Below are 22,872 nucleotides of genomic sequence, written 5' to 3'. Positions count from 1 at the left end.
GACCTCGGAAGCCAAGCCTCGTGGCGCTTCAGCCTCGGAAGTCGGAAGTATAAGAACGATCTGATCAATAAACTACAGTATTACGCGGTGCTCTTTGACTCCCATAATTCTTGACTATCGTTCCACAAGGCTAAAAATAGTGCGCGTTATAGATTGGGCAACAATAGAGGCTGTCGGTTCCAAATCACTGAGACGCGCCAGAAGGCGGAAAGAAGGAAATCCCCTGGGACAAAGCTTGGTAAAAGCAATAATGACAAAGCCATGAACTTTGGTCTCTGGAGAAGTGCTCGGTAAAATCAATGACCACGCGAAATACTGAACTTAATGACGCCGCATAAAGTATTCCGAAACTCAAATATTATTCGCGAAGACCACGTAACCCTCGGTTCTCGCCGGATCATCGAACGTTGGCCCGTCTGATGTGTCTCATTGATCTCTAGGCTGTTTAATTTGATTCTGCACGAGCCTAGAAAGGGGTGTTGATGGCAACGCGCAGCGCATGGCGGACCTAACCAGTAGGCTTTGGATTCAGGGTTTAATGTGGGGCTCTGATATGGAGCCCTCTTTATCAGCTCCACGCTTTCAATAACAAAGACGGTGATTACCACCAACCTGATTAGGGATGATCATCATATGAACTTCGTTTATCCTCTCCACTTTGAAAGAATTAAACCTCTGTGATAACCCCTGAATAATAACTTGTGCTCAAAAATCAGTAGCCATGCACGTCGCCCTTGGGCCGGGACTGAGCGGGTCAATCAAAATCCGCGCTAGTGCAACTAGCGCATTGTCAGGTGGAGTCATGCGCATTAGGTTCGCATATGGACGATCTAGTCAAGGTAGCGGTCCAAGCCGTCAAATGTCCTGACCCAGGTACACCAATCAGAGGACCGCCGGAGTGGAAATAGATTGGTCTCGAGCCTTATACTACGAGCTGTTGTGTACCCATGCCAATGCATGGCGGACATGTGCCTGCTGATCTACATCCAGTGCCCTTTTTCAGGATTATCAGTCTTGGAACCCTTGTCAGTGGCTAGGCTTCTTGGGCCTACATCTATCTCGCTTTTCCCTCTCGTCGATCCAAACTTCGTTCATTCTTTCGTTAGCTAATTTAGCCCTGTCACTCATTATTGCTGATATCAGCGTCCATTCGTTCTCCATAACGCCACACTCATTCACTTAATTATATTTCACGTACCTTGACGTCGATTCTGACAAGATGAAGCAATCTATTTTCGCCCCTCTTGTCGCTCTTGCGGCTACCTCTGTCGTGAGTGAAGTCCTGATTGGAAACTACATGTGGATCGATATCTGACTCCAGTTCTCTGTTCTATAGACTGTGTCAGCTCATGAGAGCTTGATCGGCGTCCCAGTCAACCTTTGTGCTGCTATCCTGGGTGAGGCCGAGTGCAAGACCTCTGCTATCGCTGATGGCTTGATCAGTGTGCCTGTTAATGCCTGTGTCGCTGTCCTGGGATCCGCTAAATGCAGCCAGCTTGCTGTTCGCAGCAGCTCGCTCATCAGCGTCCCAGTCAATCTTTGTGCTGCTATTCTGGGAGAGGCAGAGTGCAAGTCCACTACTTCCACTGATGGCTTGATCAGTGTGCCTGTTGATGCCTGTGTCGCTGTTCTTGGATCCGCCAAGTGTGACCAGGTCGCCTCTTCCGGCAGTGGCAGCAGCAGCGGCAGTGGCAGCGGCAGCGGCTCGCTCATCAACGTTCCCGTCAATCTTTGTGCTGCTATCCTCGGAGATGTTGAGTGCAAGACCAAGACCTCGTCTGGTGGCTTGATCAGTGTGCCCGTCGATGCCTGCGTCGCTGTTCTTGGATCCGCCAAGTGTGACCAGGTCTCCTCTTCCGGCAGTGGCAGCAGCAGTGGCAGCGGCAGCGGCAGCGGCAGCGGCTCGCTCATCAACGTTCCCGTTGGTCTCTGTGCCGCCATTCTCGGAGACGTTGAGTGCAAGACCAAGACCTCGTCCGGTGGCTTGATTAGTGTGCCTGTGAATACCTGTGTCGCTGCCCTTGGAACTGCCAAGTGTGACCAGGCCTCCTCTTCCTCTTCCTCTTCCGGCAGCGGCTCGCTGATCAGCGTTCCTATTAACATCTGCCTTGCTGTCCTCGGTGAGGTCGAGTGCAACCAGTCCTCCTCCAGCGGCTCCGGCAGCCTGATTGACATCCCCATCAACCTCTGCCTTGCTGTCCTCGGAGAGGCCGACTGCAACAGCAACACCGCTACCACCTCCGCTGGATCTTCCATTCCCACCTCCCCCTCCGGCTCCGGCTCTGAGACGACTACCAGCACCATCGGTGGCTCTGCTCCCTCCGGCACCGGCATCTGGACCGCACCCGCTCCTCCCTCCATCGCCTCCTCTGCCACCTCTGCCACCTCTGCCACATCGATGCCCGTTATCCCTACAGCTCCTGGCTCCGGCTCCGGCCCCTCTGGTGTCGCCCCCATTGGCTCCTCTCCCTCCGGAACTGCTGTTACCTCCACCTACGTCCAGACCACAACCATCTGCCCCGTCACCGCTGGCAGCTCCGGCTACCCTGCTGGTCCCGGTCCCCAGGGCCCACACGGCAGCTCTACTATGCGTCGTGTGATCCCCACTGCCTCCGCCGGTGTCTCGTCTACCGGCCCCTGGAGCACTGCTGCCCCTTCTAGCACCCCTGCCTACAACGCTGCCGGTCGTGCCACCTTCTCTGGCATCGCTGCTATCCTCGGAGCTATTGCCGTCGCTGCTCTGCAGCTGTAAATAGCTTTCTAAGCTTGCTTGGAAGCTGATGATGTTGTCGCTGACGCGACGTATACTGGCCCTGCCTTGTCACTGACACTCCCTTTTTTCCCTTTTCCTTTTCCTTTCAACTGGTTTGGACCTGTCTCCGGGTCGTTCGCTTCTTATCTATACTTACGTTCTGGTTGGTTCATCCGGCCTGATTCCTGAAATAATACTATATACCCCCTCTTCAACCTGGTTCATTTTTGCTGCAATTCACGCTTTCCATGTGTATATGAGAAATGAGTGGTAAATCACTTTGACGTAGGGTTTAATGTATTTAATTTGAGGACTTTACTTTCTATCAAGAACTGCATGGTTGTGATTAATGTCTTATCATGTTGGTTCATTATTCCATTCTTTGGGCCTTTGTAGACTCGCATGCACACTCTCGCTACATAGACACCTGAGTAATCTATTGATTGATTTTTAAGAATATCACGGACATCAGAGTGGTTAAGATTGAAGGCATTGGCAAGTGGGCCCCGTTACTAGTGATGAAGTAGGAAAATATACAATATCCATGATCAATGGACTAGTACTCTTTGCTCTACGAAGTGACCGATTTGTCGGCTAAGGTTGAAAAAGGCCAATTTGTATAAATTATTAATTTACATAAGCCCGGCAGTGCAGTCCCTGGTGACCATAGTGAAAGCCTCGAATTAACGATGGCATTATCGTACTCTTATGAGAATACTCCCCATCCCGAATCAAACTTCCCGCGAGTGGATTTCCCACTGTCCATGAAGAATGGATCATCAAAACCGTGAATCTCCAAGATACCTCGATACAGATCTCGGGCATAGTCTTTGTAACATAATTGCTTTGGATATACATAGCCCTTGACCGTCTGGATGCGATGAAAGTGCATGCTACCCAAATGGTCGCGCTCTCCAATGATCAGAGGTTCATTTCTAGGAAATTGACCTTCCATGATCCACTTGGCGTTGTCCCATTCTCCGACTTTGATGCGTAGAGATTTAAGGGAAATCGGGTTCAAACCCGACTCCAGAAACTCTAGGAGTCGGTTGTAGGCGTTGTCATCCATGCGATTGACGGTAAGATTCGCAGGCATATCCTTACAACGTCGAAGGTCTACACTCGGTATATTTAGTTCCAAGTGTTTGAGATGTTCGATTTGGCGTATATTCGTCATTGACTCATAGGGCTAATAGAAGTTTTCGGGTTTTGGATTAGCGAAGTTGTCGGTAGGAGTTCAATGTTAAGGAAATCATACGCACCCATTCTTCATCTATCCACTCAATGTCAAAACCCAGAGACTCAAGGTTGGGGAATTGGTCTGGCAGAATTTCGAGATGGTCAATGCTTGAAGGCCATAGAGGCTCGTTTGGAGAGAAGTGAGCACGAGGCATGCTCCGAAACCGTAAGTGCTTCAGTGAGTCGCCATGGAAGCTTGACAGAGTGTCAAGGATAGATTGCGGAACAGAATAGCCGATAAACCTCTCAAGAAGAGGCATTGACTCGAGAATAAGACGTACCTGGGTCGCACGCTCCAAGTAAAGAGGCGATGGTGGATCTAGCGTCTGATCGATTCGATGCCAATATTTCATTCGAGGGTGGTATTTAGAAATGGAAACCTCAAATAACTTCAGGCCACTTAAACGTTTGGCGATTTCAGGAACCAAGTCAACCCAATCACCATTGATCAAAGATAATGATTCAAGTGTTTCCCACTGAAGAGACTCTGCCCACAAAAGGCTTTGTGTGTTGTCAAGGTGCATATTAAAAAGATGAAGATGCTTCAAGTTTGGTAAAACGTCGCCTTTTTGTAACGTAATCGCTCCCCTTGGAGGGGGCAACGACTCTTCCTCTTCCTCTTCCTCTCTCTGGATGAGTCTCAAGGTCTCTAGATTATGGCTACCACATATAATGTCTCTCAAGCGCGCCTGGTAGCTGACATTAGTAGGTGGCTTAGATATAGAATCTTGTAGATCATAATCCCACTCTGAGGTAAGGGAGCGAAGAGATTGTAGATGAGGAATAGACCGCTGAATTGGGTTATGGGGTCGCTTCCGCTGCGCTAGACACACATTCATCCCACTTATATGCACGGCAGCTTGTGGATGAAGCTGGTGAAGCTTGAACAGAGCAAAGCCAGGCATGTGTCTCTAATGTTGCCAGCTGTAAACAGTACATCAGTGCTAATTAGTAAAAGTCGGCCTTATTATTCTATAGATGACCTTGAACCAAATATGTCATAGAACAAACTTACTAGAATTCTTGGAGATCTACGGCAGACTCTATCATTTTCAAAATATGATCTTTTTTCCAATCATCAAGCTCGGATTGGTACGCGACGCCTGTCACTATGATGACTTTGACATACTTCCACGGAATCGAGCTCAAAAATCTCTGCCGCCATTTTTCACCGAAGGTGAGGGCCCCTAGCTGCAGAGTTCGGAATATGATAGACGCCGCAATCTCATGAAGCCTGTGATTGGTCAAAGAAGCCGATTTTAGTGACTGGGGGTCGTTCCAGCGAAGCTTTTATGAGGTAAGTGACTATGCTCTTGTCCCTACGTTGATACTAACTTACTAGGATGAATATTTGACGCCATACCTCCGTCGGCAGGAATGGCAGCCCCTTCTTCAGCGGTGGTGATGACATGTAGGATGATTTAATGATTCAGAATGGAGTGAACTGAAGATCAAGTGCAAGGTAGACGATTGGAAGTGAAGTGTAAGAGCCAGAATACCTAGAGCATGCTAGGTACTTTCATGAGAGCGCTGTCGGTCATATCGTGGAAACCCTGGAGACCTCCAAGATTTTAGGTCGAATTACCCCGCAGCAAATTTCTCTCCTTAATCATGGGGGCGCAAAGCCTCACACCTGGCAATGGGCTAGTCCTTATCCAAGTACCTAGTGGAACTCCAAGGCTGCTTCCATGACTTCCGGACCCCGGGGCCGCAGGAGCAATGCCAAGCGCCTTGGCGGAGACCGAGCCAGCCCCGCGTCGCGTTAAAGGACACTGCCCAGATATAGCTTAGTGAAGTTGTGCATTGAATGTCCATGCCCAAGTGAATCTCTTCAGGCCGTTCTTGGATTAAGGACCAGCTACAGTGGCAGTTTGAAACTAGTCTTTCAGACCGCCTACTATGTATAGCTTACCGCCTATCAATACGTTTCACGCTGACCAAAAATAGAGCACCAGTCGACACACGATCCTTGTACATGTATCATATGTGGTACGTTATTAGGAACGTTCTCACCAACGTTCAATTTGCAAGTACCACACACTGAGCTGATTTAGCTAAGAATGTGAGGTTTTAGCTGGCAGGAAACATGGCAGAATATGATGTAAGGAGTGGAGGGGGTTTCAAACTCAAGCAACACCGCTCTAGAGATACAGTCTGGGAGTTCTTCTTGAGAGAAATGAGAGACGGAGAGAGCAATCTCATCCTGTCGGCAGCAGATATGGACGAGCTTGCACGCCACATCTGGACATACGAAAACACAACTGGCTAAATCAGTCAGGACCCGGAGTAGCCTGTTTGACAGCAAATAGGTCCTTCTTGGGTGCGTTCTCGATAACATTGCTCTAAACTTTGAATACTGCGCCTTACCTAATCTCGTTAGCGTGTTGTAACAACAATCTCGTTGATAGCACATAATTATCTCTGTTCGTCAGCCTCGTCTTCTTCTCCCTCGGTTTCCCGGCCTTTTTCGGCTTTTCTACACTCTTTTTGGTGAGAAAAGAGTGCGTGTCTTATAAAAACTCGAACTTCTTGGCCATGTTCTCCACCTTTTCCGCCAATCTAAATTCCACTGATCGCCCCTCGGACCAACCCGCTGCCACCCCGCGTACCAAGCGTAGCCAGGTCGGGCGAGCTTGCGACTGGTGTCGGCTGAGTCGCATCAAATGTGACGATAAACAGCCATGTCAAAATTGCCGGAACCATGGTAGACACTGTAGTAACACTAAAAAGGTTGAAGCTCATTCACTTCCGGCCGCGAATAGGTATGATTATTGAACACCCTAGCAAAGCTGCGTCCTTGCTACGATTGTTGATCGTTTTTGGCCCTTGCTTCCTGTATTATTATCAGAAGAGAAAGGCTAACAAAGGTTTGATCAGGGAAATTCAACGATTGCGCAACAGGCTCAAAGACATCCAGGCACAATTGGATAAAGTGACCGATGATTCGAAAAAGCCTGCGACAGACGCCAAATCTCCCTTCGGGCAATCCCCCAATTCCCTCACCCCCGCCAGTGTCGTCACCCCTGCTGAGCTTCCCGATTCACCTCGCAAGACATGGGACGGCTTCCAAAACCCGGAGTCGCGAACCGGCCGCGTAATTCACTATGGTCCACAATCCTCGCCATACCTAGTGATCCGCCTCAACCAGTTCCTTTCACAATCATCCAACCGGCTGCACCTGAAATCTCCTCTTCCGGTTCGCATCTCACAAATTCATCGTCATACCCCTACAGCTTCGCAGGAGCAGCTGTCAGGTAATATAGAACAGCCCAGTCTTCGTGTCGGACTGGACGACGTCGAGGACCTGTCTCGGGAGCAAGAAGAGCATTTTTTGGTTCTCTTGTGGCAGGCCTATCACTTCATGTACCCGATCATGGCAGAGCAAGAATTCAGAGATTACTATGACTCTCTTTGGACCACAACGAACGGCCAAGCACCACGCCAGCCCTCTGCTCTTGTGGATAGTTTGTTGGCCGTCTGTATGCATTATGGCAGTAGCTTTATGACCGATGACGATGATATAGTGACCGGCGAGACTGATTCGCAAGCTAAATACTTCACTATCGCCGCGCATAAGTTCTACCGGCGGAGTCAGCGAGTGCTGATGGAGACACTGGAACACCCTTCAATAGTTTCACTGCAAAGTCATATCTACTGCATCATCTACGTGTACAATATCGCAAATCTAGACACTTCTCATGTGCTGCTTGGTATGGCTATCAGAATCGCTCAAATGCTGCGCTTGCACATTCGACCTGTGGGTTCTGTTCCACAAGGAACCCAGCAGTTGCATTCTCGGATTTGGTGGACTTTATACCAGTTGGACAGCCAAATCTCCATGACGCTCGGCCGCCCGCCGTTGATCAACCCCAATGAGGTTGGCTGTGCACTACCCACCGACACCGGGGATGCGGTCCACCCGTCAGCCACGGCGTTGGTATCACCACCGGAAGAAGAGGTCAGCTGGCTAACTTTTCATTTTGAATGCATCCGCCTGACGGCTGCAGCACGCACGGTATACGCTACATTTGCTGAGCGATGCGCCGAGGTGCTACAGACAGAGGATATCGAAGATATTCATGAGGAACCACTAACCTTGGAGTTTATCGCAAGATCCATGACTAACGTAACCCGTCCCATGTACGAATGGGTGCAGAATGTACCTCGGTCTCTCAAAATTGAACGTAAAGGGACCGGAGAGGCATTCTCAACAGACCGCACAGCACTGAATCTGAATCCTTCTAGCCCACTCTGGCTGCAACGTCAGCGGCTTCTGTTGGAACTCATCTACCATTACATGCAAATCACTTTATTTCGCCCCTTTCTTCGCTTTCCACCTCGTGGCGCGTCTCTCACCCCATTGACTGATGGTCATGGCATTACTTCTCTGAAACACGCTGTTATGGTGACTAATATCCTAAGTCAAGCCCTATCAGACACAGATCTATTGCGCGGGTGGGCACCAGCCTTCCAATACCAATGGGATGCTGCCATCTGCATACTATCATTCATTGTAGCAAATCCAGTCTGTCCGCCTACTCCAGCTGCGAAGAAAATCATGCCAACGGCTTTACGGAACCTGGATACTCTTGCCCAATGCTTGACTACTCCATTCGTGAACACCGTTCAGCTTGCCTGGGAGCAGTTTCGATCCAATTCGACCCAGCGGGGTTGGCCTCAGCTCACTCCTCCGAGCCAGAGCGCATCAGACACGCACATATCCCCATCATCAACTCCATCTTCCGCTAGTATTAGCACAACTGGAGTTCCCAATACCATACAGAGCTTGGCTGGCACTACCCCACAGCCAACCAATCTGTTTACTGGCTTGCTTCCAAATGAGGACATGATCATGGGTAATGACTTCTTCAAACCTATCCACAATACTCCCCCGCTGGATCTTATGGACCCGTCTTTCGATATGAACACAGAAATTTCGATAGGAGATAGTGCCCAATGGATGTCAAATAGTACTCCATTAGACTCTTGGGAAAGTTTTGGATCTCAGTGATTCTGTTCTTCGTTATGCTCATATCAAGGCTAGTGTTCAGCACCTTTATCTTTCTGCGGCTCCCCATATTCTGACTCGATGGTTTTGATGATATAATGTCGCTCATGGTAATAGACTAGGCGTCTATATTGTTCTCTCTGTAGCTCTCATGGTTAATCTTGATTGGTGGCCAATGCTGATACATATCTCTCTTCCCACATTCTAGTCATTATTGAACGTTGGTACAGTATTCTGAATAATGCATGGATGGTTCATTAGAAAGCCCCCAAGCCCTGGGCGCCTTAGTACTCATTTTAATGGCGATGTTGTGGCAGCATATTTAGAGCACGTGACCATTACAAGTATGAGGACGTGCTGTGCATTTTTATGGTGGAAGCAAGTGTACAAGATGGGATGTGGCTCTTCCCGTAGAAAGACATGTTGCCTGAAAGGCGTTCAGGCAGCAACTGGGTATAAAGGCGTTGCTCAGGACTCTTCTTTCACTTCTTCTCTCTCTCTCTCTCTCCAGCTCCATCTGGACTCTTCCTCCACCACAGATTATTTTTCCTTTGTTTTTCAGTCTTGGCACATCATACTTGTGACATCAGGCTGAGCTACTGGCTATATCACGCTGAACTGTGAACACAAAGTCGACCTTTTTTACTGTGGATGTACCCCTCCTCTGGCTTCGGCATGATGGCGCACCTTATTTGAAAGGCTTACCCGTGCTCATGTGAGTAAATTGACAACTTGATATAACGCGCTTCCCGGGGTCTTCTCACTGACATTTCCCTTTTCCCTATCCGTACCAGTTGCAATATCCTACTTAATCATGACTCGTCTTGCCGGTCATGTTCTGTCAGGCCCATTATCAACATCGAAAATACGCACGCCCTTCCAGAGAGAGCGGAGCAGATCCATCAAAAAGCTTAGATCTATGTCTCTATATCCAAGGGCGTCCCCCATCTCATGGCGCGCCATACTCAATCACGGCATCTCCAGGCCTGATAATTGCTGCATGAATAACCAGCATATATTATATCCATATTTATATCTATAAACTGATGTATATATGTATATATATTTCGACGTTCTTGAATGCACCTTTGGACCCAGCGGGTCGAATGCCGTCAATTGAATGGAGGTCCCAACTGCCTCCATCTCGACTCGGAAATGTGGAGAATCTTAGCAGATCTCTGTGGCTCGGTAAACAAAGAAACCTTCACCCAGAGATACAACACATGGACGTCATATTTCTGTCGTCCTGAGGGGAGTTGTGAGGCATTTCTAAGCCACTAGGGGAAAGCATACAAAGAGGTCCAGGAGCTGCTAAGCCCCGCGTGGATTCCCGATCCCATCATCTTCGCCTTTTTGAGGAACGCAGTCTCCACCAGCCGGAACAGCCAGCCTTGGGCTCGATAATACGACCTTACGAAAAATGACATATTCGAAACCGTCATGCCCAACTTCATCGCTCACGGCCATCACTAATGCGGTCGCCCTACCAGAAACACGAAATTATAATCCGCTATCATCTATACAAGCACGGCGGCAAGTCTCAAAAGCAAGAGATTAAAAAGCTACACTACTGTCGCTACCATAAGAGACGGGTCGCATACATGGTTTTGTGGAGGTCAAGATGGTTCGACGTGTGGGGTAGTAGTAGGCTCATATATTGACTATTCAATTTCTGCGTCCACAGTCGGGTTGTCGCTTTTCTATCATTCCAAGTATTCCGGGGTCCTGTACATTAGCAAGGGTTTGAACTTAAATCTCTCATGCAGCTCATTTTGCCTCTCAGTCTCCCCGTACTCTGGCCTCCTTTTCTAGCTTGGCCTTCGCCTCCGTAATACATGTTGCTGTATGTGTTAAAGTAAGGTAGGAACGACTCACATTCTTTCAAACATTGTCAAGGCTTACATATATACATGTAGGCGATGACTTTACATATACATATCCCTCTATGAGCGATTTCAGCCAATGAAAGATGCAGTCTTAGCGCTAAAGTCACCTGATGGTGAGGCTGAGGATGGGCAATCATACATCATTAGGCTTACCCTGTTTCTTTTCTCAATTCTCTTCAAAACGGGATCTCATGCCAGACATGGCTTCTATAAAATTTGACGATGGAAATACAAATTCAGGATCTCAAGTGGGGATCAATAATGGGGTGATCAACGTTCAAACAGGTGAGCTCCCAACAGACTGTACTACGCAGATCTGACTGACTAACCGCTCCAGAACAACCGGAGCCCCGTCCAAGCCCTTTATCGACCGTGCCGTTCCCACCTGACCCCGACTTTGTCAGTCGCGATCAAATTATTGACCAAATTTACGAGAGAGCTTTGATTCCAGGGTGCAAGATAGTACTCTTCGGTCTCGGCGGCGTCGGGTAAGTGCCACGCAGTAACTATCACGTGTTGGTCAACACGAGACGGTTATAGGCCGCTGGTTTCTAACTTTGAAATAGAAAAACCCAACTTGCTATCGAGTACGCCCACCAGGTGCGACGACAGTCACCGGAGATGTGGGTCTTCTGGGTCCATGCGAGCAACGCTGCCCGTTGCGAGAAAAGCCTCCGTGACCTTGCAGATCGAGTCAAAATACCCGGACGCCAGGATCGCAACGTTGATATATTCCAACTTGTCGGGAATTGGTTGCAAGACGAAACGATTGGAAAATGGATACTGATCCTTGATAATGTTGATGATGATGGGCTCATTCGCAACCCTTCATCGACCGGTCAGGGAAGTCAGAATCGGGAGACAATTAGCTTGAGCAATGATATCACCACAACTCAGCCACCACTTAGGCCTCTTCTTCAAAGCTCAAATGGCTTTATCATTATCACAAGTCGCAGCAGAATGGTAGGATTGGAAATCGCCGGCCATAGAAATCTCATAGAAGTGCGACCAATGGAGAAAATCGAAGCAATAGATTTGCTGCAGAGGAAGCTCAACATACCTACGGAGCGCGAATCTATGGAGCAGCTGGTTGAGGCACTCGAATTAATGCCACTCGCTATCATACAAGCCGCCGGCTATATTACACATCAGTCCCGTTGCTCAGTATTGCAATACCTGGAGAAAATCCAGAAAAGTGACCGTGCTGCGATGCGGCTGCTTGATTATGAAGCAGGACTTTTGTCCCGAGACTGGGATGCCAAGAATTCCATTCTACTCACATGGCAAATATCCTTTAACTATATCCAAAATGTAAGGCCTTCAGCGGCGGGCCTTCTATCTCTTATGAGCTTTTTCGACCGACAGGGAATTCAGGAGAGTGTCCTCCGAGTTCAGCAAACGCAGAAACTTACTGAGAGTTCAGACTTAGAAATAGCTACAGATATTTCTAGTGGAGGGCAAGAGGATGAGGACTGTCCCAGTGGAGGGGATGAGAATAGTTCCTCTGAATCTGACCTAGAACAGAGTTTTGAAGACGACATCGCAATATTAAGCGACTATTCGCTGATTTCAATTGGAGAATCCAACACAGTGCTCACTATGCATCGACTCGTTCAATTAACGGTGCGCACATGGCTGAAAACCCATGGCCAGCTCGAGCAGTGGAAAGAAAAGTTCATTAATAATCTATATCACGAATTCCCAACCGGTGATCATGAAAATTGGGAGCAATGCCGGTCGCTTTTGCCTCATGTTATTTTGGCGGTTTCGCAGCAGCCAGAATCCAAAGACTGTCTTAGGCAATGGGCTTCACTACTTTTCAAAGGTGCATGGTATACGCGAGAAATCGGAAGCTTCGCGGATTCAAGGGAAATGGCGTTAAGGTCGAGAAAACAAAGAGTGAAAATTCTTGGTGAAGAAAATGAGGAGACCATTGCAAGCACTATCCAGTTAGGAAGGGCTTATTTTCTTGCTGGCCAGTGGAAGAAGGCCGAGGAGCTCCAAGTACAGGTAGCGAAAATGAGAAAGATGGAGCTTAGGGCGGAAGATCGTCACACGCTATCAAATATGAGTCACTTAGCTTTGATATATGCGGAGCAAGGCCGGTTAGAGGAGGCTGAGGAGCTCCAGGTGCACGTTATGGAGATAAGCAAGATGAAGCTCGGCGCGGACCATCCTGATACACTAACGAGCATGAACAACCTAGCTTTGATATATGAGAAGCAAGGCCGGTTGGAGGAGGCCGAGGAGCTCCAGGTGCAAGTTATGAAGATAGGCACGACGAAGCTCGGCGCGGACCACCCTAACACGCTGACGAGCATGAACAACCTAGCTTTGACATATGAGAAGCAAGGCCGGTTGGAGGAGGCCGAGGAGCTCCTGGTGCACGTTATGGAGATGGGCAAGACGAAGCTCGGCGCGGACCATCCTGATACACTGACGAGCATGGCTAATTTAGCCATCATCTGGGAAGATACCGATCGCCATGCTGAAGCAGTCGATCTGCTTAGGAACTGCGTGGCGAAGGAGCTACAAGTTCTAGGGCCCGCTCATCCTCACACCGTATCTAATATCAAAACGCTGTCGAAGTGGGAAGCCGGGAGTCGTCATTAATACCTGGTCAACTTACCGTATCCTCGTTTTGTTCATCGTGTATTGCTAGGGCTCATCTTATTTTGTCGTATAATGTACTTGCTGATTCCCCTCAGTTCGGTACGATCGGAAACTATGCGTTTAACGCATGTAATGTCCATGGATGTATTAGGCATTGAGTACTCAGAAATTTTTGCGGATTAGGTCCTACGTCTAAGCTAATTACCCGTATTCACTCGGGGTTTCAGAAGCAATTTCTATATTGGTGAAGGCATGGAAGCCGATTTCGAATAGTGCTGCAAGGATTTGTTACATTCATATTGACAAGTCTGCCCTTAAATACGAGAATTATAGAGACTTTGAATCCGCTCACTCATTTCTCTATGTTCACATTTCACATTTACCGCTTCTACCTAAACAAACTCATCTCTAAATCTCCTCGGTGTGGCCAAGCAGCCACTGGAGGTGACGGTAAGACGAGCGAGGCTGGTATTGAGGCTCCATATGACCAGACTGGAAAGTCTCAACCCACATCAAACCACGCTCATGATGCTGAATACCCATAATACCCTGAGCACCATCAAGACCGGTCATACCGTTCTCAGCGAAAACACTCGCGTACTGTAGATCAGTCAACTTGATGTTGACAGGGGTCTCGGGTTTCTTCTGGAAGCCAAGTTGACCGTTCCAGGTCATGTTCTGGATAGAGAGGAGGGTTCCGTTCGTGATGATAACCATGTCGAAGTCACCGTTGGCGATAAGGACGCGGTTAGTCGCTTCGATAACCTGCGGCAAGACCTTCTCGATCGGGTTTGCGGAGATATCTCCCTCTTGCTCGGGTCCGGCTCCGCCGCCCACGAAGACAGATTCATCGGAGCACTCTGACCAGGTAATGTTGGGGGCGTGGAGGGCCTTCTTGACATCTGCGCGGTCGAAGTAGACCTCTGCTCCTTCGGGAAGGTATCCGAGGGAGCCGGGGAATGCTAGCACATCCCACAAGAGGGGGCACATGGTTGGGATCTCGTACAGATCGAAACAGGGGTTAACCGCGAATGCTTCTTCGTAGATCAGGTCGAAGAGGTCGCAATCGGCATCGGCGGTGTAGTTGAAGAACTTCGGTGGCTGGTGCTCGGGTGGGGGGAAGGTCAAGTACTTGTCGATGAAATCTGCGTACCCACACTTCTTGTGCAGTCTATCAAGCTCGGCCATGAAAGTGTCGTTGAAACCGAATAGGTTTGCGTTGGCTTGCACGAGGGGCACAGCTGGAGCTTCCTCTTGAACCCAGTCGAATTGGCCAATGCAGGGGTCATAAGCCAAGGCACCGTGCAAGTCGAAGTGTTCCTTGTTCTTCTCGTCTAGGATGGCGGCCGAGATGTACGGCACGTAGCGACCAGCGTAACTCTCGCCGGTGACGTAGATCTTGTAGTTCTTGATTCCGAAGATCTCCTGCCAGTTCTTGAAGAACTTGACAAAGTCTTGGGCAATTTCTTCCTCGGACTTAGCTGTCGGTGTGCCGGTGGAGAACCCAGTTCCGACTGGTTGGTCAACCCTGTATGAAAATCAATATTAACGCTTTCCTATGGCCTTCATTGGCTTTAATAGAATACTCACCATAGCATGTTGGTCAGGTTCACCCAGGAATACTCGTTCTCGACGGGAGCATAGGTACCGGGCGGCCAGACGAAACGACCATTCTCCTGCAAAAAGCCTTCCATGGAACTGCAGCCAGGACCGCCATTCAGCCAGATCGTGATCTCATCAACAGGTTCACCAATTGTGGGCTGGAAAATCCAGAACAGTGCACGTTCGGGATCATCCTTCTCAATTGGCACCAAGCCCGAGTACATCTCACCAATATCGAAGTTGACCTCGGGAAGACTGTCAACCATGTATGCTAAAACTGGTCAGCTTCATTGACAGAAGAATAACTATACGAATGATGCTCACGCTTAGACTTGCTGCTCAAGAAGCGAAACTTTTTGGCGGATCGGGCCACATGTTCCACGGTTGCCTGGACAGCCCTTTTGGCCTTCTCCATTGGGGCACGAGACAGCTGTGCGAAGCGGCCATGTTTGGACGCGACAACAGTATCGGCGCCTAATGACAAGGCTACGAGAGCCGATGTCAGAAGTGGTTTGATCTGCATCCTGAGAGCTAGCAAGGGTATGCAAACTAGCTGCACTGGATATCAAGATTGAGGAGCGAGGATCCCGAGTTAAATAGTTGGGGGCAGCTCAGAGACTCAATTAGCCCAGCACGGGCAACCTGGTCCACAGATACTACTCAAAGTGTGCCTCTTGTCTCCACATAATCCCCCGCCCCTCCGGGAGAGGAAAACACTCCTGCAGATCTCCCGGCTTCACCGTGATCAGCGTTTGTTTGTTTTTGGTCTCTACGCTTGTCTTTACTCATTAGGCTGGATCAAATAACACTCTTCTGTCATACTTCAAAGGCATGAAGATACAGTGTCATGCCAATTTTCTCTTGATTTGATTTCGTCATCAGTAGCTGCTCAGGCAAACCATACATAAATTAGGGCTTCTCGGGACAGCGACGGGATTCCGGCAAATTTGGCTTTCATAAGCCCGATGATGAGTCCTGTAGAACAGGAAATGCTACAGTGCTCTGCAATTGGTTTGGGTTATCTCTCTCCCCTCGTGCACTGACATCAGCTAACAGCTTCTTCTACGCTAGAATCTCCATACCCCGCTCGGGTAGGTCATAGGTGGCGGTGGCGTGAGGAAATTCCCAGCTTTTTTTTGGAGACGGCATAGCTATCAACATAAGCGAGATTAGTGTAGATAATGAATATTGGGTGCGCGTCTTGAACCTTGGGTAGTGATGGTGGTGTGTTATCAAAGCCCCTTGCAATCTCGGTCCGCCGGGTATGAAACGCGGGGATAGCTAGAGAGCCAAGTAGATGCAGTAACGATGGTACCTGAACCTTGGGTTGCACGAACTGGTTCAAAAAAGTAATATGATTTAACGGTCGGAGGGTAAGCTTTGTCTTATCTCAGGGGAACAAGCGGCTTGAACCGTGAGGTGATGATTGTGGCTGATTGCGAGATAAGGGCTTGCATATTGTTATCGCGTGCGGCTTATTGATTGATGGACCGGTGTAAGCCGAGGGATATCGAGTTGACGATAAGATTGCATGGTTGCACATATATTTGCAGAAAGCTTGCCTTGATTTAATGACAGATGTGTTTAACGGAAAAAAAAAAATTAAAAAATCTAACACTTCGTTGTGATGGCCATACGCCTTAGGAGGTCTCGTGGAGATGGAACACAACCCAGGCTAGGAGAGCTACCATTATTTACCAATATGTCGTTGGAATCTCTAAAGCCGAAATGACCAGCCGAAAGAAACAATGTTGAAGCTGGAGCCAGCTGGGGCGTAGCTAATGGTGGGTTGTTTGATCAACAGATCTCTCTGCTCTCTCTCTCTCTCTCTCTCTCTCTCTCTCTCTCTCTCTCTCTCTCTCTATTCGCGATCGACCACCTGCTTGGTAGCAGGATGCGGAGAGTTGAGCTTCATTTTGGGTAGCAACCATTACAAGCCCGATCGATGTGCCCATCTCTAGGGAATCAAAACGGGTAATTAAAAAGATAGGTCCGAATATAGCCTCAAAGACACGGTCTGCTCGATCCGATCCACGAGAAACAAAAACGAAAAAAAAGATGGACTCGCGGGGAATCGAACCCCGGACCACTCCCATGCTAAGGGAGTATTATACCACTAAACCACAAGCCCATTTGATGAGATGAGTCATAATAATATGCTATATATTCTTGACTTGATAATGTCACTACCCAAACCTTAAATGCGATCCCCATGATGGTCAAGCTGTTACTTATCGGCGACTAGTTCATAGTGATGTTTCTCCAGGTGGCTGTCTAAAAAGGCTCACAGGCCCCAATGGTGTATAGGACACTTTAAATATTAAATGTTCGTTTCCAAATATTATTTGACGAGCTTGAATATTTCGAAGTTGGGAATATATATTTTTTTGCAATCAACCCCAGCTTATGGATGATGCCCTGTCACGATCTCGGTACTAGACTTCCGACTCGGGGGTCTAAAGCGAAACCCGAGCCTATAAAAGAGCCTGCATATTGACCGCTTGCAACCCAGTATCTATTGTTTACATTAGACTGGAATGCCATGCCCAACAACGCCTGAACATGTGGCCGGAAGCGGAGTTGTTGCACGGGGCTTTTTCTCCGATGTGATGTAATTTGCGGAATACCTGCAGCATCTGCATTGTACTCTGCACGCGCAAGAAAGTAGAAAATACCCAAAAAAATCCGGCATTGATTCAGAACTACTAAGATGACCTGTCAAGTCACTCATTTATAGCAATCGATTATAGCGAGAGGAGCAAGTACTATTCCGCGGGCAACCACATGGTGGGCGACCCACTTGAACACACCCGCCTACCAATCGCCGACTGCATGGGAAATTTTTTAACCTTCTGAATGGGGTCTAGAAGACCCTCCCGAACCTCTCAGAACCAATGATACCGCATATGCACCATGAACACACTTTCAAGTCTTCTTGGCTTTCATGACTCCGACTTTTTAATTGCTAATAGCAGACCCCTCTCGGCCGTTTGAGGACACCCCCAGCTCCTTCTCAGTTCATATTCACGAACAAATGTCCATCTGAAAGCCACCAACCAAAAAAAGTTTGCCCACTAGCGCCAAAAAAAAGCTTCGGAAAATATCACCGCCTCATTTTAACGCATAGAATGTCCACCGAGGTCGGGCCTACCAGCACATCAAATGTCGCTGCTGACCATGCACCCGGCCTCATTTCGCGCTCTCATGATGTCGTGAACACGCCTACTGATGAGGTGCCGACTGATTTGCTCGGGGAAGAGAAATCTGCGACCCATATAGCCGATTCTGAGAAGCAGGTCTATTCGGAGGAGGCCGACCAGCCCGGGCATGACCAGGACGATGATCTCCATCGAACAGCGTCCACAGTGGCACCCTCTCAACGATCTGTTCGTAGGGACCCCATGAGCCGGGTAACGACAGATGCAGAGGGGAACGTTTACCCCGAGGGTGGAAGAGAGGCATGGCTTGTGGTGCTAGGAAGCTTCCTCGGTCTATTCGGATCGCTTGGTTTGATCAACACCATTGGTACTTTCCAGGCTTATATTGAGGACCATCAATTGAAAGACTACAGCTCCGGCGACGTCGGCTGGATTTTCGGCATGTTCGCCTTCCTGACATTCTTCTGTGGTGTTCAAATTGGCCCCATGTTCGATGCCCGTGGTCCGCGAGCTCTCGTTTTCGCAGGCTCGATCTGTGAGATGGCTTTTATCATCCTCCTCGGTTTCTGTACTAAGTATTGGCATTTCATGCTGGTCGTCGGCGTTCTCGGTGGTGTGGGAGCCTCTCTCATCTTCACTCCGGCCATCTCGGCCGTTGGCCATTTCTTCTACGAGAAGCGTGGTGTCGCGACCGGTATTGCGGCTACTGGTGGCTCAATTGGAGGTATCGTGTTCCCGCTTATACTCGAGGCCCTATTCCCCAAGATTGGATGGGGCTGGGCAACCCGTGTTGTTGCTTTGATCTGTCTGGTTGCTCTGTCTATAGCGAACCTCCTGATTAAGTCTCGACTTCCTCAGAAGCCTTTCTCCAAGGAGAACATTATGCCCGACTTCCGTATTTTCAGCGATCCTCGATTTGCATTGACTACTGCGAGCGTCTTCTTTATTGAGTGGGGTCTTTTCATTCCCATCAGCTATATTTCGTCCTACGCACTTGCCGAGGGATTCTCGAGCAAATTTTCATACCAGATCCTTGCTATTTTGAACGTGGGCTCCTTCTTTGGACGGTGGCTGCCCGGATTCTTTGCTGACTTCTTGGGTCGCTTCAACACTTTAATCGCTACTGTGGCTCTCTGCTTGCTCTGCAACGCATGCCTATGGCTTCCTGCTGGAAACAGCTTGGCTCTACTTGTGATCTATGCACTACTTTTCGGATTTGCTAGTGGTAGCAACATCAGCCTGACGCCTGTCTGTGTCGGGCAGCTCTGCAAGACCGAGAACTACGGCCGGTATTACGCTACCGCTTACACCATCGTAAGCTTTGGGTGAGTCCTTTATTCAATCTGTGACGTAATGTACACTTCGAACTGACATACCTTGCCACAGTACTTTGACTGGTATGCCTATCGCTGGTGAAATCCTGGCCCGCTGCAACGGACAATACTGGGGTGTTATTGCGTTCACTACCGTTTGCTATGCCGCAGGCTTGATCTGTTGCACGGCTGTCAAGGTTATTCAAGTCGGATGGCGTAAGCCATTGGCGATTTACTAAAACCAGAACACCCCTCCACCTCATGATCTCAGCATGACTTGATGACCAGACGCAAAAGGTTTTTGATAACAAAAGTTTTTTTTCTCTTATTTTGACGACACTGAAAGATTGAGCGTTAAGCATGTGACCTTAATCTAGTGGTCACTCCAATATGCTAAAGTGACTACACAGAAAGCCCTTTACATACACAATAAATGTCGATATAGACTGAACATAGCCTGATTCTGTTAATAAGATTCCATTACCTTACTTTCTCATCTACCTTTATCTGCTAGTACTGACAAGACTTACCCCGACTTGCTCTTCACCAGCCTCGTCCCAATACCGGATGACGACTCCGAAGGTCGTCTAGAGAAGTCAACCTTATACTAGCTAAACCACACAACAACTAGATAAAAGGCGGTTCTTACCGACATCAGACAGACTAGACCACAAAGCCCCTCGCATATATTCTCCGACGAAAAAACCATTTCCTCAAAGCAAATAGTCACGATGATGGTACATAGATCCACCACCTGGAGGGACTAAGCTTCCGAGGATTTCAATAGAGCGGCCAGAACCCTACGGGCATCCACGGAACCACAGAGGTACAGGGCTGGTCAAGCCCAAACCCAATAAACACCTATAGTAGTCGAGGCTCCGAATCCCGAAATGGGATCTCGATGACATCGAGCGCTCATCACTTTCGAAGAGTTAAAAGTGCGCTACATATTACGCGGTCTTGCACGTATAATCTGTTTTCTTCTTTATCTTGTTCGCCTGCAAACTTGGTGAAATTGCTTGGTATTGTTTGATATCAAGCTCAAAATCGATATCCTGTTTACTGCCCAAGGTTCAAGGGTGGTAACACCAGTGATTCGATCTGCGTCTGTTTAGCAGTCGGCGGCTGTTTTCTTACTCTTTTCCGCTCCCCATTGGGATCCTTTTCATCAAGTATTTTTCGTGGGCCTACGTGCTTCTCTTATCAACCAATCGGTCATCGGCGAGATCTCAAAGCCGTGGTTAAGAGAGATCGAGGGTTCCTTCTTCTGGTATTCGCTTCTGAATAGATCCCCACTCTATCATACCTGGAATGTATGCGAAGAGCTGTTTGGCCTTGTTGGCTGCCTCTTGGGTGTTCTTGGGGACTGTCCCCGTCGGCGCACATGGGATTATTGCCGTTCGTGACTTGGCCGACTTAGAAGGGCGTGATGTCACTACCACGGCAGTCATTACAAAGGTATCGAGCTCTTGTCGCGCCTCGACTCCTGCCAGCGGGGGAAGAAACGAGGTATCCTCCTCCTCACGTGCTGCTGCGGCCTCGAGCGCGGATATCTGCCCCCTCGCAAGCGGACTGTGTGCTGCGTGCCCTGTCTCTACTACAACGGTGACGGTCAGCAGCTGTCCCAGCTCATCTGCAGGCACAGGGCCATCTGGATCTGGAACCAGAGAGATATCTAGCAGTGCCCCAAGCATTCACCCCAGCAGCTCTGGACCACATTCCATCAATCGCACAGCCACTTCAACTGCCAACCCAGCAAGGCCCAGCTCGTCACCCCTGGAACCATCCCCCACGCCCCCGATTCGAAGCTCAACACCCTTGATCGGTAGCAGCACCACACACCCGGCCATCGGACCTACAGGCAGTACCTTACATACACTACCAACCAGGCCCGGGGCCGGTGGCGCTTCTGGGGCTTCTGGAGCTGGACCAGGCAGCACAGTTACTCCGCGAGCGGCGATTCCACCCGGTATAGTGCGACGGCAGTTGATAGGGGTTATGAATATAACGGCGCCGTTCGCTAACACGAGCAGTATTCACACGAATGCGACGAGTACTCTTAACGTGACAAGAATACTGACGAGTGCGACTACAACTGATACGACCGGGACTGGGTTCCGCTTTCATGTGAGAAACAGGGTGTGATGGAAAGGGCGTTGTGTTGCTGTTGAGGGTAAAATTGGAAACTTTTGATATAGGTAATCACCTATCTTATTTGGGTTTTGTTTTGGTGGTCTGATCTATGTGAAATTCTTTTTGGCTGGATTTTCGGTGTAATGATATAAAGTTGCTAGAACATTTCAGGCTTGAGTGTTTGGGAAACCCCAGGAGACTGAATTAGACAAAATTCCGCATGAAGATGTACCCTCTGTACGTAGACCTGAGATTCCAGGCATATCAGCAGGTGCCTGATACAATCAGTGATTGAACCCTGTTGCACTTTACCCCGCCGAGTTAATACAGGCATGCTGATCTTATGACCCGGTGACCTGGATGATAGCGTGTCTGCTATGCAGCTTATCTTGACGAGGCCGTTTCTGTGCCGGGGCCACATGAGATTACCACATGTTGAGTATATCTCGTTATCCGTGTCATGTCTGGATGACTTTTCTATGCGTTAACGGCTTATCGATACGCAGGTCGAGGTCGGTGCCCAGTGCTTAGGCCTTCTGTGCACTGGTTCAAGACATTTTTGTTTCGCCACTGTCTGCAATATACCCCTCAGTTCATGATGGGAATGTGGGTTTTGCGTTCGAAATCCAGAGACATTCAAGGGAAGAATGCGGTGAAGAGCTGCGTCGGATCTTCGGACCAGTTTTGCTCCAAGTCACACGGCAACACCTTAGTGATCAGGCACCGTTGAACGTTAAAAACGAAGGGCAATCTCCACCGGTGCCCATGACCAATGGTAATGAGCGTCTTTTTTCAAGCGAAAGAGAGATGCGACGCAGAATTCCCGAGACAACTGAAAAGGGCTGAGTCCACTTTTCTGAGTGGACGAGACTTAAGGTTCGGACTGGATCCATCCACACATCCCCGATTCCCCGTTGATTGGCGGCCAAACCAATCACCCACGGGTTTTTCCTCGTTTTTTTTCTCTCTCTCTCTCTCTTTCTTTGCTTATGGCTTATGGTTTTACGGAAGTTTGAGGGTTCTCCGGGTGGAGAGCTCGAAGAAGACTATTGAGAACTCAAACAAACCAGAAACCCGCCAAACTGGAGAAAAGTATGGGATCGACCAACCTTGATGGCGATCATCACGCTTTTGAGCCGGAGTTCCTTCGATAACCCGCTTTAATCTT

General features: G+C 48.8%; 7 protein-coding genes across 7 annotated transcripts; 4 read left to right on the top strand and 3 right to left on the bottom strand.

Annotated features, from left to right (window-relative positions):
* Positions 1–1,219: 1,219 nt before the first annotated feature.
* On the top strand, positions 1,220–2,752 carry N7503_003174 (uncharacterized protein; the record flags this gene model as incomplete). The annotated part of the gene is made up of 2 exons (XM_057062721.1): positions 1,220–1,270; positions 1,337–2,752. The coding sequence occupies 2 exons, from the start codon at positions 1,220–1,222 to the stop codon at positions 2,750–2,752; spliced, it is 1,467 nt and encodes a 488-aa protein (XP_056923636.1).
* Positions 2,753–3,458: 706 nt separating this feature from the next.
* On the bottom strand, positions 3,459–4,896 carry N7503_003173 (uncharacterized protein; the record flags this gene model as incomplete). Its single annotated transcript, XM_057062720.1, has 2 exons — positions 3,459–3,868; positions 4,011–4,896. 2 exons carry the CDS (start codon positions 4,894–4,896, stop codon positions 3,459–3,461), a joined length of 1,296 nt encoding a protein of 431 aa, XP_056923635.1.
* Positions 4,897–6,498: 1,602 nt separating this feature from the next.
* On the top strand, positions 6,499–9,002 carry N7503_003172 (uncharacterized protein; the record flags this gene model as incomplete). The annotated part of the gene is made up of 2 exons (XM_057062719.1): positions 6,499–6,753; positions 6,869–9,002. Exons 1-2 carry the CDS (start codon positions 6,527–6,529, stop codon positions 9,000–9,002), a joined length of 2,361 nt encoding a protein of 786 aa, XP_056923634.1. The 5' UTR covers positions 6,499–6,526.
* Positions 9,003–11,085: 2,083 nt separating this feature from the next.
* On the top strand, positions 11,086–13,498 carry N7503_003171 (uncharacterized protein; the record flags this gene model as incomplete). Its single annotated transcript, XM_057062718.1, has 3 exons — positions 11,086–11,170; positions 11,223–11,373; positions 11,452–13,498. 3 exons carry the CDS (start codon positions 11,086–11,088, stop codon positions 13,496–13,498), a joined length of 2,283 nt encoding a protein of 760 aa, XP_056923633.1.
* A 408-nt stretch (positions 13,499–13,906) lies between these two features.
* sxa2 (putative pheromone processing carboxypeptidase (Sxa2)) lies at positions 13,907–15,623 on the bottom strand (the record flags this gene model as incomplete). The annotated part of the gene is made up of 3 exons (XM_057062717.1): positions 13,907–15,026; positions 15,089–15,371; positions 15,425–15,623. 3 exons carry the CDS (start codon positions 15,621–15,623, stop codon positions 13,907–13,909), a joined length of 1,602 nt encoding a protein of 533 aa, XP_056923632.1.
* A 2,605-nt stretch (positions 15,624–18,228) lies between these two features.
* On the top strand, positions 18,229–19,810 carry N7503_003169 (MCT family MFS transporter; the record flags this gene model as incomplete). Its single annotated transcript, XM_057062716.1, has 2 exons — positions 18,229–19,583; positions 19,645–19,810. 2 exons carry the CDS (start codon positions 18,229–18,231, stop codon positions 19,808–19,810), a joined length of 1,521 nt encoding a protein of 506 aa, XP_056923631.1.
* Positions 19,811–20,812: 1,002 nt separating this feature from the next.
* On the bottom strand, positions 20,813–21,698 carry N7503_003168 (uncharacterized protein; the record flags this gene model as incomplete). The annotated part of the gene is made up of 4 exons (XM_057062715.1): positions 20,813–21,228; positions 21,289–21,388; positions 21,449–21,591; positions 21,653–21,698. 4 exons carry the CDS (start codon positions 21,696–21,698, stop codon positions 20,813–20,815), a joined length of 705 nt encoding a protein of 234 aa, XP_056923630.1.
* Positions 21,699–22,872: the final 1,174 nt, after the last annotated feature.

The sequence above is a fragment of the Penicillium pulvis genome (assembly GCF_028828015.1).
Source record: "Penicillium pulvis strain IBT 33274 chromosome Unknown contig_1_segment0_segment0, whole genome shotgun sequence".
NCBI classification, from domain to species: Eukaryota; Fungi; Ascomycota; class Eurotiomycetes; order Eurotiales; family Aspergillaceae; genus Penicillium; species Penicillium pulvis.
Note: the sequence above shows the minus strand (reverse complement) of the source record. Positions and strands in the feature narration are given on the sequence as shown.